We start from the raw sequence: 12,915 nt of genomic DNA, 5'->3' as shown, positions 1-12,915 counted from the left end.
TCCTAACAGATCCTAAAAAGATATTTCAAGGCCTAGCTGTAAAGTACTTTATATCTATATTCTTAATAAAAATAAAATCCACAAATCTTAAAAAGGAATTTTAAATGCATGGCTATATTGAATTGGTAAACTGCAGCACAAACTGGTGCAACAGAGGTAACTGAATACCAGTCTCACTCTATGTGATGCAAGCATGCTACTTTCCCACTATTTCTTTTTTTTATGTAGTTTTTTTTTTTAACATTTTTACTGGAGTGTAATTGCTTTACAATGGTGTGTTAGTTTCTGCTGTATAACAACGTGAATCAGCTATACGAATACATATATCCCCATCTCCCCTCCTTCTTGCGTCTCCCTCCCACCCTCCCTATCCCACCCCTCTAGGTGGTCACAAAGCACCGAGCTGATCTCCCTGTGCTATTCGGCTGCTTCCCACTAGCTAGCTATTTTACATTTGGTAGTGTATATATGTCCATGCCACTCTCCCACTTCATCCCAGCTTACCCTTCCCCCTCCCCGTGTCCTCAAGTCCATTCTGTATTAGGTCTGCATCTTTGGGGTGCATGTATCTTTTTGAATTATAGATTTTTCCACATATATGCGCAGGAGTGGGATTGCTGGATCATATGTAATTCTACTTTTTGTTTTCTGAGGAACCTCCACACTGTTTTTCACAGTGGCTGCACCACCTTGCATTCCCACCAACAGTGTAGGAGGGTTTCCTTTTCTCCACTCTCCCCAGCATTTGTTTTTTGTAGACTTTTAAATGATGGCCATTCTGGCTGGTGCGAGGTGATACCTCATTGTAGTTTTTTTTTTTTTTTTTTTCGGTACGTGGGACTCTGACTGCTGTGGCCTCTCCCGTTGCGGAGCACAGGCTCCGGACGCGCAGGCTCAGCGGCCATGGCTCACGGGCCCAGCTGCTCCGCGGCACGTGGGATCTTCCCGGACCGGGGCACGAACCCGCGTCCCCCGCATCGGCAGGCGGACTCTCAACCACTGCGCCACCAGGGAAGCCCCCTCATTGTAGTTTTGATTTGCATTTCTCTAATAATTAGCGATGTTGAGCATCTTTTCACGTGCCTGTTGGTCATCTGCATGTCTTCTTGGTGTAATGTCTATCCAGGTCGTCTGCCCATTTTTGGATTGGGTTGTTTGTCTTTTGTTGTTCAGTTGTATGAGCCGTTTGTATATTTGGAAATTAAGCCCTTGTTGTTTGCATCATTTGCAAATATTTTCTCCCATTCTGTGGGTTGTCTTTTCGTTTTGTTTATGGTTCCCCTGGCTGTGCAAAAGCTTGTAAGTTTGATTAGGTGCCATTTGTTTATTTTTGTTTTTATTTCTATGGCCTTGGGAGGCTGAGCGAAGAAAACCTTGGTGTGATTTATGTCAGAGAATGTTTTGCTTATGTTCTCTTCTAGGAGTTTTATGATGTCATATCTTATGTTTAGGTCTTTAAGCCATTTTGAATGTATTCTTCTGTACGGTTGGAGCCACTTTTTTCAACTCGCCAACACAGGCCTAAAATGCTCAGAAGTTTACACTAATCCCCTCCCCTGCCCAGAGCACTTAGCCTTTGACTATCTGTGCAGGAATAGGAAAGCCAACTCCGAGGTGTAGTTTATACTGCAGGGCACACCTCAAGACCAGGCTGAGAGTGGGATTGTCTGAAACTGTGCCCCTGCTTGGCTTCTTACCTTCCTGCTTCCTTCCCCCTCCCATGTTGGTCTCACCTTAGGGCACTTCCTAAATAAATCAGTCGCCTGTGACTCTCTGACTCAGGGTTAGCTTCTGGGGAACCCATTACCTTCCCCATAAGACAGTGTTGTGAGAATTAAATGAGGTAAGTGCATGTAAAGCACTTATTGTTTGGCCACAATATGTACTAAAAAATGTTAAAGATTATTATGGTTCTCATATCTGTGTTTTGGATGCTGATAGATTGGTGCCAAACTTGGAACATCCATCCATCGGGTTCGGCACTGTGAGGAAATAGTGGAATAAGACTGGAAGAGCATGTGAATGTGCATCTTAGCCTCCCAAGGCCTCATCACCCTGGCTACCTATGCAAATGTCAGCAAAATGGGTGCAAGGGTACCAGCAGTACAGAATTTGCTGCGGAGAGAGTCCACCCTATTATTATTATTTTTTAAAAGATTGGTAAGCCCATTTCTTTAAGAGTTGGAAATTTCAAATCTTTGGCCATTTATTATGACTACTTACTTTTAAAGAATTCTCTCCAATACATAAATTGAAAGATATTTTAGTGGTGGTCATGAGGTCCCAGCATCCCAATGGGTGTGAGGCTGGGGGAGAAATCACAGTGGTCTGAACACCCTCCATCTCATGAATTAGGTAGTGTTGCTCTGTGGTTCACCACCCAGAATGGAAAACTAAGTTTTATATTCATTTTAATATGATTCACAGAATTCAAGAGACTCTTTGAAAAATCTGTAGAATTTGTACTGGTAGGTTACTTTTTCTTTAGACTTCATATGTGAAATAAAATTAGAAGGCAATCTTCAATGCATATGCGCAAGCTCTCTAGGGATTTATTTATTTTTTTTGGAAAGGTTTATTGCAGGGCCAAGCAAGGAGAACAGGTGGCTTGTGCTCAAAAACCCCGAGCTGTTTGATGGTTGGGGGGGAAAGGTTTTTTTTATCTCTAGGGTTTTTTTTAAAGGCAGAAAATCAGTAATCTTAGTATTCAAGGGGCTTTTGAGATGTCATCTCAAACTCAGCTCAGCCAAGTTTCACTTTAGGGTGGTCCAGCCCTTATTCCATGGAGAGAAGGGAGGAAGAGTGAGCACAGTGCCTTCTTGGAAAGAGACATACTCCATCCTCCTACCACTTGCCTTTTCTCTTTCCATACCTCTTATTTTCTAACTCTTTAATCGCTGTCATGAAGCACTAAGCAGCAAGGCTGGCACAAGGCTTCAGAGAAATGCAGGAAAAGACAATACTCTTCCATTTTGTAATGTGCAGAATGTCCATTTTGTAATCTCTCCTGGATTTCTTGCCTGGGTATTTCACATGCTGAGTACACAGGTTTATTTACTGAGTGATAACTACGTGTCATGCACTGTTCCAAGTGCTTTACGTAAGTCATCTCACTTACTCTGCACTAAAAACTCAGTGAAAGTTGTTTCCATTCTTTTTTGGACGACTAAAGCTTGGAGAGGTTGTGTATCTTTTCCCACACCAGTTAAACTTAACATTCCCTGGGTATTATCCCTCCAGTTGGGACTACCATGAATCATCAAATCAAAAGGATGTTTATTTTTATCAGATTGGGAGGAAACAAAAAAAATGCCCAAACTTTGGTTGGCATCCAAGCAGAGAGATATGAATCAAGTTCTTTTCTTATTGATTGCCTAGTCCATCTAACCATTCTTGTCTTTGGGATTGAGAATGTGTTCAAAGAATTTAAATACTCCTTCCATGGGGCCACAATTTGGGAATCACCCATTTCATCTACATTCTGGAAATGCATGTCACTTACATGTTCTGTTCCTGGAGAACCGGTGAGCAACAGGAGGGAGTTGCTGGCAAGTCACTTCACGTCTCCTACTGTTGTTCTAACATTTTCACGTCTGTGGATGTGCAACTGTATGATTGATTTGTTTCCACCCAAGAGTTATCTGCTCCCAAATTATTTCCATATTTTGTAGACGATAGTCTGTAAATGTCTAACTGATGAGGCACCTGCACATGAACCCAGTGAAAAATCCCACATCTAAATGGCTTAAGTAAAAATACCCAACTTAAAGGCACTAGCAGCACAGGGTGAGATTTTCAAATGCAGCCAAAGGGAAGAGCATGGCTTCTCCTTTGACAGGAGGTCAGCAGTGTTGCCATGCCAGTGCATACATCACCTGCCTCCTAATTGGAAATTTAAGAGAGCAAAGTCTTCATCTGAAAATTAAGTCATGAGATATGGAATAATCTCATAAATTAGCACGTTGGAAGAAAGAGGTGCATCCAAGGCTCACAGTGCTTAATTCAACTTCGGTGGCTCTGGTCAGTGCCCCTACTCACTGTTTATTTTTTAAAATTGTGTTTAGCCTTTTTTTTTCTTCCTTGTGTTGTTTCTTGATTGCTTACACACACACACACACACACACACACACACACACACACACACACACACACACACACACACAACAAACACATTTTCCCTGGCTAACTTTTAACTCTACATCTTTTATGCAATAGTCACATTCTTCTAGAAAAGAGGAATTATTGCTACTTGCCCACTGGCATCCAATTAGGGCATTCAATTAAAGAAATACCCCATATATTTCCATAAGAAAAAGTCTGATAAATCTTTAGCTTGCAGAAAATCATTCATTTCAGAAATGCTGCACTCATTAAGTTTCCAAACTCAGAATTCACTTTGTTTTTTCCTCTGACTAGTAGAATTTATTCTACTTAGCCAATGTCACAGTGATGAAAAACTGAATTTTGACAACTGATATACCATACAATGAAAGTGTGAAAAAAAATCTTAGAAGCATACAATTCCTGCTTTTGAATGTCTATAATGAAAATACTTGAGTTACCTCTAAACCAGTAGAATTTGTGGTTCCTATAATGCTGATATAGGGTTGTTGAAATCCTTGATGGTTTGCCAGGCATTGCCATAGGAGAGATTTAGACCAATACTTGCTATATGTAAGACCCCACTGGTATGCGTTATGTAAGAGGAGTCTGATCTGGACCACCCACCTTTAAAAGGTGTGTAAATGTATTGGAAACTCACTGTCTTTTTCCTGTGGTTATTTTTTATAGTTGTCAACTCCTTTCCATGGAGTCATAGGGAATTTGCCACTCAGAAAATCCCCCTTTGTGACCTCATTGGAGACCCTTCTTCCTTCTGAGCTTGGGCAAATATTACACTACCTAGAAGTCCAGAAATTTTTTACAGATTTTTCCAAAGGCTTTTTTCAGATCTGTTTCTGAAGAAAGGACTGATCTTCATGAGTCCACCAATGCAAACTTTGACTTAATTGCTGGTAGAATCCCCCAAAATCCGATTATAAGAAGTCCTTTAGGGTAATTAGACATCACTTTGGTGTTTTCCAGAACTGTACCACGTCTAATGACATAACCATATTAGCCAAGAGCAAAGATCCAGACCCCTCATTTACATCATGGCATTGCACTCTGCTGGCAATACTGAAGACAAAGATGATGGCCATTCAAGCTGCCTGGTTGCTAGAGGACACACAGCCCCCATGACCCAGCACCTTTAAAGTTTTGATAGTTTTTTTAAAAAGCAATGAAAGTTACACACATGATAATGATGGTAGTCCTTAAAGAAAAACTGGAGGCATTTTATAGCTAAACGATTTTACTGGCTTTTTGTGAAATAAAAAACACAAAACAAACCACCATGGTTAAAAGGCCATAATCAGTGTCAACCAAATGAACCAGCCACTTGGTAACAGTAGCTGATAACAAACACTAGTGTATATTATTGCTTATACCCAGGTTCATTTATATGTCCATTACATTTTGGCAAGCTTACAATCACATGGGAGCTTTGGTTGTATAAATTCAATTCTGACTACTCATCGAAAACTCAACTTCTACCATTTTATGATGGGATATATGCCAATGCTTCCTCTCATTCTGTCTCCTTTCTCCTTCCATTAATGACTTACAACCTACTGACCCCAAATTAAAGTAGATGCATTTACACCCATCCCATCCTTCTCTACTCTACTGCCCCCTCCTTTGTCATGAGAGGGTGATAAAGGAGCCTCTTTATTGCTGGGCCTCTCCCAGCTTTCGAATCTGGTGTGTATCCACTGCCAGTAATAAATGTCCATCTGTAATCTGGATAGATTTTCAAATATATTTGGCTGTCAACATTGGAGTTTGGATTCAACTGTCTCTTTTCCAACTTGTGAATGCTAGAAAAAAAATCAACAGCTTTTAGCGTCAGGAAATTGACTTCCTGACAGAATAAGTCCCAGCCTCCACCATACAGCATCCCATGACAGGTATGGAAGTGTGGCCTTAAAATGCTCTGCGTGAGTGCTGTAACATTTTAATTTACAGAGAAGCAGTGATTGACAGCCTCTCAAAACTCCCCTGCTCAATACTTTCTATTTTAACACTGAAAACTCAGAATGACAAAGGGTCAGAACTAACTCACAATAGCACCATTTCCTAGACTCTTGGAGTAAAATTCCCGTCTGCGTTGGAGAATGCAGTGACCCTAGACGACCCAGCCTCCAGCTTCGTGCCTTCACAGGCCCCGCTGAATTTCAGCAGGGGTGGAGGGTCTGCCTTGGTGTACTTCTGCAGCAACGTTGAGTTTTCCCTGGGAAGAGTTAAAAATATGGGTCTTACAAAGTGAAGATGGCCGCAGGTGAGAGACCTGAGGAAGCCTGTTTCCGGTGGGGAGGTGACAAGTCTGCAGACGTTGGGACAGAGTCCGGGGACCCTTTCCCTTGCTCATCTCGATTCAAGTCAGCGGAGAATCTGCATGCAGAAACATGGCAAGATCAAGGAACACTGAGAGATGTACATCCTAATACAGCAATCCGAACACCAATGCTCTTATGGTGTCTTCTGTATTCAGGTCCACCAGAGAGTTTGCCCTGAATAATGCTGGGATTTAATAAGCCCTTCTAATGATTATAAAGATTACCCTCTTAAATCTAGATGTTTTACACAACAGAAGATGTGATATCACTATATTTTACATGGCACATATAACCATATAATTACTAGCACTTACATGGCAAATATTGTAAATATTACACATTCTTGGAGTTGACTTTGTAATTATACCGATGCTATTCGGCAGAACAAAGTTGAAACACTCCCTAACTTGCACTTTGGGGAGTTTCATTCCAACCCTTTACTTCACGACCAAAGGATGACCCTCTAAGTAATAATGCTTGGTGGTCACGTGGGCAAAGAGAATCACAGGGCGACTTCATGGTTAATGTGTGGCTTGTAAAATAAAGTAATACACAGTATTTTCATTTACAAGAGACCATATAAAAATATTTTCCAATTTGGAATTCGAAACATGAAAGCTGGATTTTTTTTTCCTTTGTATAAAAAGAAATGAGATAGTGGACTAAAGTTTATTAAGCCTTCTAACAAAAAATATACAAGTTTAAGGAATGCAGTGAGCGTCAACTTCCCTTTTTGTCCAGGCTCATGGATGGTGAGCTTGTGCTTTGATCCCAACAAAGATAAATGCATGAAAGTGGGGCAAGATCAGTGCCTGACACCTGAACTACATCTTATCTCTAATAGTAAGACCAATTTTACAGTAGTGCTTTTAAAAGTGGTGTGTCAGATTTCTGATTTTTTTTTTTTTTTCTCTTCTGCCTCAGGCAACCGCTGGAGATGAATTCCAGAAGCACCACTTTCGTCTCGAGTGATGTTTGTTTAGTGCAATATCTTCCTTCTCTCTTTCCCTTTTCACACGCTGGTAGTGGTCCTCTTCCTTCAGGTACCACACAGGGGGCCAGCGGTGCCGCTCAAAGTATTCCTGGTTGTCTGGGGAAGGAAAGATGCAGATGATGATACCCGCTCTTCATTCGTGGTTTCTTTGTGCTACGTTCTGTGCTTGGGCTTCTCATCTACGATTATCGTGTGCTCATCTTAACAACCCAGTGGGCAGGGACTATCAGTAGGGCCAGTGACAGACTGTGACACCAAAGTTTTGAGAGGTAGAATCACTTGCCTAAAATCACACAGCTGGACACAGAGAGCCTGAACCCAGGATCCCTTCATTTCAGAGCGTAAGCTCACTCCCAAGCACGCCTCCCCAGACAAGGACGAGCCAACAATCTCTGCTTGCTCCGCAGCGGGGCATCCTGGTCCCCCCCTCCGCCCAGACCCCCCCCCCCCCCCGGCCGTGAAGTTCTCCAGAGACGATTTCCAACCTCCAATTCCTTGGGTCATGTCACATGAATCTGTGACTACCGTACAAGGAATTCTCCACGAGCTGGGGGCTGCCCGTGTTCCTTCTCGAGGGCAGTGAAGGTAAACCCTTCAAGTCACAGGGGATGAGAACTGGACAGATGGGGACCGCACGGCCTCACCTGCAGATTTCGATTTGATTTCCTTGCGGAACTTGGAACAAACACTGTTGTAGTTGGTGCAGATGTGGTGCAAACACCAGGCGGCCAACTGGTGGGCGTTGTGAAACTGCAGGGAAGTGACCAAAAGGGGGTCAGACTCTGTTTTCTAAAGTGGGGCTACAAAGAAATAAAAAGCCACGGTACGGGTCAAAGAAATAAAGGGCCCAGATGACTAATTCAGAAACCTCTTGTTTTGACTACGGGGTTTTGACTTTGGCCATGGTTCTGATGCCAGCCACGTGTAAGCGCTCGGCACGCTCCTACCCTCCCCACCCCCACTGGGGTGTGTGTGCTAAAAGTAATCACTGTATCAGATCAGGAGTCTAAAGTATGCCTTGCCTCCTCCTCTCCCCTTCCACCTGCCCTCTAATGATAAGTGGCCGTGGCCTCTGGAAGGCACCAGCCCACAGGAGAAAGCAGCGATGTCACCTCTGTTTAAGGAAGCCTCGGCAACAGAATCCCCGTGTTGCACGTCAAAGCTCAGCTGGCTGGGGCCAGAGATCTGCAAGAGGAGCATGAAAGAGCAGGGCAGGAGCACTGCAGCATGTGTGACTGTCTTATACCTGTCCTTTGGTGACAGAAGAAGAGCAGACAGTGTGGGTGGGGAGGGAGGGATCCAAACACTCGATCCACCCTCTCCTTTCTGAGCAGATGCTCAGGACAGTGGCAGCTGAGGAAGCTGTGACTGCAAAACACCCGATGCTCAAAAATCCATAGTCCGCTCCCCATTCCCTCCCCAAATTTGGCAGGTCCCCGCCCCCATCCCTCACTCTTTCTGTCCAGGCCCCTTTCAGACATCCATTCTGTTGTCTGTTGCTCTTGAAGTTTCTTTGAGCAAGTGAATCCCTGAAACCTACAGTGCGCTTTCTCCAGGGCCCCCGTCAATGCCCTGAACAGAGGCCAAGAGAAAAGCCAGTGACCTTAGAAACTAACTCAAGAAACTCTCTGCAGATCACAAGCCCAGCATGACAGACAATTTTAGCAGGTGCTTCCAACTTCTCTCTCTCTCTTTTTTTTTTTTTTTTTTGCGGTCCGCGGGCCTCTCACTGTTGTGGCCTCTCCCATCGCGGAGCACAGGCTCCGGACGTGCAGACTCAGTGGCCATGGCTCATGGGCCCAGCCGCTCTGTGGCATGTGGGATCTTCCCGGACCGGGGCACGAACACGTGTCCCCTACATCGGCAGGCGGACTCGCAACCACTGCGCCACCAGGGAAGCCCCCAACTTCTCTTGAAAATAGATTTCCTTCTGAAAGTCAGAGCAGAGCAGTGCGGTATTGGAGCTGGCTTGTACCTGCTCAAGAGCAGCCCTTCTGTACTCTGAGCTTGGTGAATTCAAGTTGTTAAAGTTGGCCAGGGAGGGGTATTTACACCCCAGAAACTGGAAAATGCAACAGATCAGTGTCCCACCCGTCCCCAAGCTGACTGTTAAATACTTACCCCTTGGGTTAGGGTCTAACAAATGAGTTAAGATGTGGGAGACTGTCCTAAACTCTTCCTGTCAAGGCTTGTCAGAGCTTAGCAGGAATCATATTCTTTCTTTGCAGGGTGTATGTGTGGGCGGGGTCGGGGGAGGGCACGGGGGTGGGAACTCAAAGCAAACAAATAGACACAACTGTAAATCATTACCTCAAGTGGCTGGCCCTGTATGAAGTTCTGGGTCATTTGATTGTTCTCGAGGAGGAATACTTACTGGAGAGGGCACAAGTCATAAGCTGTCCTCCAGGCCTGTTTCAAAACACCCCCAAATTCCAAATTTGGACAGTCAGTGTTGACGGGGCCTTGCTGATTTTACTTGTGATTGATGTCTGTTCTCGGTTTTAACTGTAACCTCTATGACGTTGTTTTTCACATTGGATTTTAATAATTTGTGCTTGTGTCTGTTTCCCTCAGTGGCCTAGGATAGCCCCAAGGGCAGAGAATCTACCGTGTTTGTGTCTCCATGTCCTCTTGTCTAGGGTGGTGCCTGGTACAGGGGGAGAAAATAACAAATCCTTGTTGAATGTTAAGTCAGAATGAGCAGGTTGCTGTGAAGTCCTGATCCACCGTTTTCCCTTTTGAGAAATCTCGATTGAAACTGCCTGACCTAAGACTTAGTAAACGACTGCCCTGAGAAAGGGAATGGAGAAAGCCAAACGTAATGAGCCACAGAAAAAACTAAAGAGTTTTTTCTTAGTTCCTTCAGACTGTAAACTCATTGCCAGTAAGTCTAGGCCAGGGACTAGATAACTCTGCATACGTGCCTTGTATTATGAGAGGGCTTCCTCTCTTTGGTGCTCCTTCTGGAACATTCTCTCCCACCTGATTCTCAAAATAATCTGTAAGGTTGACAGGGTGTGAATTACCATCCTTATTTCCTACAGATGAGGAAACTGAGGCAGAGTTTAGCTTTGTGCTCTAAGTAAGTTATGTAGTGACAAAGCCGAGGCTGGATCTCAGACCCTCTATAGAGGAAGAGGGCAAGTGTGTATGGGGATTATGGAATCACAATGTCAATAGTAACAAGTACTGATGTAAAAAAAAAAAAAAAAAAAACCCAGGAGAGCTGCAGTGAGACGTGAGGCATCCATCACTGGACCTCACGAAATTCTAGAAACTGTCTGATCTCGGCCAATCCGTGTCTGAGAATTCAGAAAAGGAGAGATAATGCCTTCTCCTCCCATGCCCTGAGTGTCCTCCCACATGTGAAGCTGGTGCCTGGGGGCAGGGAGAGGGGGGCACAAGGGGGCTGGCGTGTGGGTGGGGTCCTTGTTGTTTTATTCAAACAAAGCCCGGCAGGGTGAAGGGTGCGTGAAACGTAAAACTCTCAGATCTTCTCATTGCACACAGTGGGGGGCCTCTGTGACTCGGTGGTGACATCTTTATTTAGACAGATGCAACAGTGGAATGTTTTATCAGCGTTAAAGGAACTGGTTGAACACACTGAAAAGGTGAAAGGCAAATTGCTACAAACCTGAGCCAATTCCAAATAAGAGAGCACTTCCCCATCAATGCCCGCGCCACTCATGGCGGCCTTGGTCAGCTCCTGAACAGCGTGCTGCTCTGGGGAGGAGAGGAAGCAGAAGAAAGTTAGTGCCTGGAGGCCGTGGTCCGGGACCAGCCAAGAGGGGAGGAGTACGGCTCACAGCTCCATGTGAACTGAATCTAGGGCCCACTCTGATGCGTGGCCTTTCAGTACGGGGAGTCCTGGTCTCCAGCCAGTGCACCAGCGACTCCGAGGATACATGGTAGCCTTCTGAAATAGCCAGAGTCCTCCAGACCTTCTCCGTCCAATATGGTAACTACTGGCCACCCGAGACTATTAAACTTAAATTAATAATTAAAAGTAAACGAAGTAAAAAATTCAGGTCCTCAGCCACGCACGCCGCATTTCATGTGTATGGGCCAATGCGGACACAGAAAGTTTCCATCACTGCAGATAGTTCTATTGGAGCGTGCTGCTCTGGACAGGCCAGTACCTGCCTAGAATCCTCTAGACTCCGTCATATCTTCCTGCTTGACAGTTTCCCCATTCACATCCCTCCAATTCTCAGAACTCTCTGACCGTGGAGAGACTGAGAAACCGGAAGGAGTCCAAATGGGGAATTAAAATTGTGACTGTGTACGTGTGTCTCAGCAGCAGCAGACAAGGGACATGTTCAACCTCTCAGATTCCAAAGGCTGCGGGGGAGGGGGGGAACTTCAGCCGGAAGTCAGACAGGTGTAGATGGGAGAGCCATTTCTGCTTCGAAGCTGTGTTCCAGGCTTCTAAGATGAATTCAAACTGTGGTTCTGAGACTGAGCTGTCTCTTGCCTCTGTTAGGCTGTCGCCCGCCTCTGGCACTGATGTGTGGGTACAGTCTTGGCCCGGCATTTCTGGCTCCTTGAAGCTGATGTATTCTTTTTTCATCTCTAGCACTGCATCTGTTCTTCTAGTATATGGTCCAAATCACGCTTACTTTCTGCTCTGGTTCTATTGATACATACTTACTTGTTAGTCAGTAAGCCCCCATCTGGTCAACAGGGTATCAGGATTGGGATGGTTTCTTTGACACAAGCTTCCTCAGCTCGATTGACAAACAAAGAACTATCTGGAACTAAATCTCCCAGAGGAGTCACTGTTTTTTTTTAAATAAATTTATTTATTTTATTTATTTATTTTTGGCTGCATTGGGTCTTCATTGCTGTGCGTGGGCTTTCTCTAGTTGCGACGAGATGGGACTACTCTTCGTTGCGGTGCGCGGGCTTCTCACTGCGGTGGCTTCTCTTGTTGTGGAGCAGGGGCTCTAGGCGCATGGGCTTCAGGAGTTGTGGCACACGGCCTCAGTAGTTGTGGCGCATGGGCTTAGTTGCTCTGCGGCATGTGGGATCTTCCTGGACCAGGGCTCGAACCCACGTCTCCTGCACTGGCAGGCAGATTCTTAACCACTGCACCACCAGGGAAGTCCAGTCACTGGGTTTTAAATTTTAGGGAACTGCAATATTTCTTGATATTCATTTAACACTTTGCCTTGCAAGGCATTTTCACCCCAGAAACTGATTTTTAAACACTATGGTCTAAACACTCTATACTACACACGAAACACTATATAAAGGATTAAAGGAATCACCTTAGGAAGCTATTTACTAAATAATCATAACAGTTAATAACAGCATTTAATAAGAGAAGTAAACATACACAGAAGTCTATAGTTCACACAAGAAGGTTTCTTTGGGTCAGTTTCTTTCATGGAGAAATCAGTCCCATGTTTTCATCACCACACTTAATATTTAAGCAAAAATGGTACTACTTCAAGATTGATTGCAAACCTTGTTCAGCAGATT

At 44.4% G+C, this 12,915-nt stretch overlaps 1 protein-coding gene across 14 annotated transcripts in view; it reads right to left on the bottom strand.

Annotated features, from left to right (window-relative positions):
- Positions 1-5,335: 5,335 nt before the first annotated feature.
- Positions 5,336-12,915, bottom strand: part of RHOBTB1 (Rho related BTB domain containing 1) — a 119,449-nt gene continuing 111,869 nt past the window's right edge. For 10 of the 14 annotated variants that reach the window (XM_067025550.1, XM_059055035.2, XM_067025549.1 and 7 more), the window contains 3 exons: positions 11,066-11,154; positions 8,076-8,181; positions 5,336-7,527 (listed from right to left, as the gene is read on the bottom strand). In XM_067025550.1, the coding sequence (XP_066881651.1) occupies positions 7,358-7,527; positions 8,076-8,181; positions 11,066-11,154 (365 nt within the window). In that variant the 3' untranslated portion in view covers positions 5,336-7,357. Of the gene's footprint in view, positions 7,528-8,075; positions 8,232-9,805; positions 10,079-11,065; positions 11,155-12,915 lie in introns of all 14 variants that reach the window. The other 4 variants (XR_010838964.1, XR_010838965.1, XM_067025551.1 and 1 more) reach the window with 2 other exon arrangements.

This window comes from Kogia breviceps, chromosome 2, assembly GCF_026419965.1.
Source record: "Kogia breviceps isolate mKogBre1 chromosome 2, mKogBre1 haplotype 1, whole genome shotgun sequence".
Taxonomy (NCBI): Eukaryota; Metazoa; Chordata; class Mammalia; order Artiodactyla; family Physeteridae; genus Kogia; species Kogia breviceps.
Note: the sequence above shows the minus strand (reverse complement) of the source record. Positions and strands in the feature narration are given on the sequence as shown.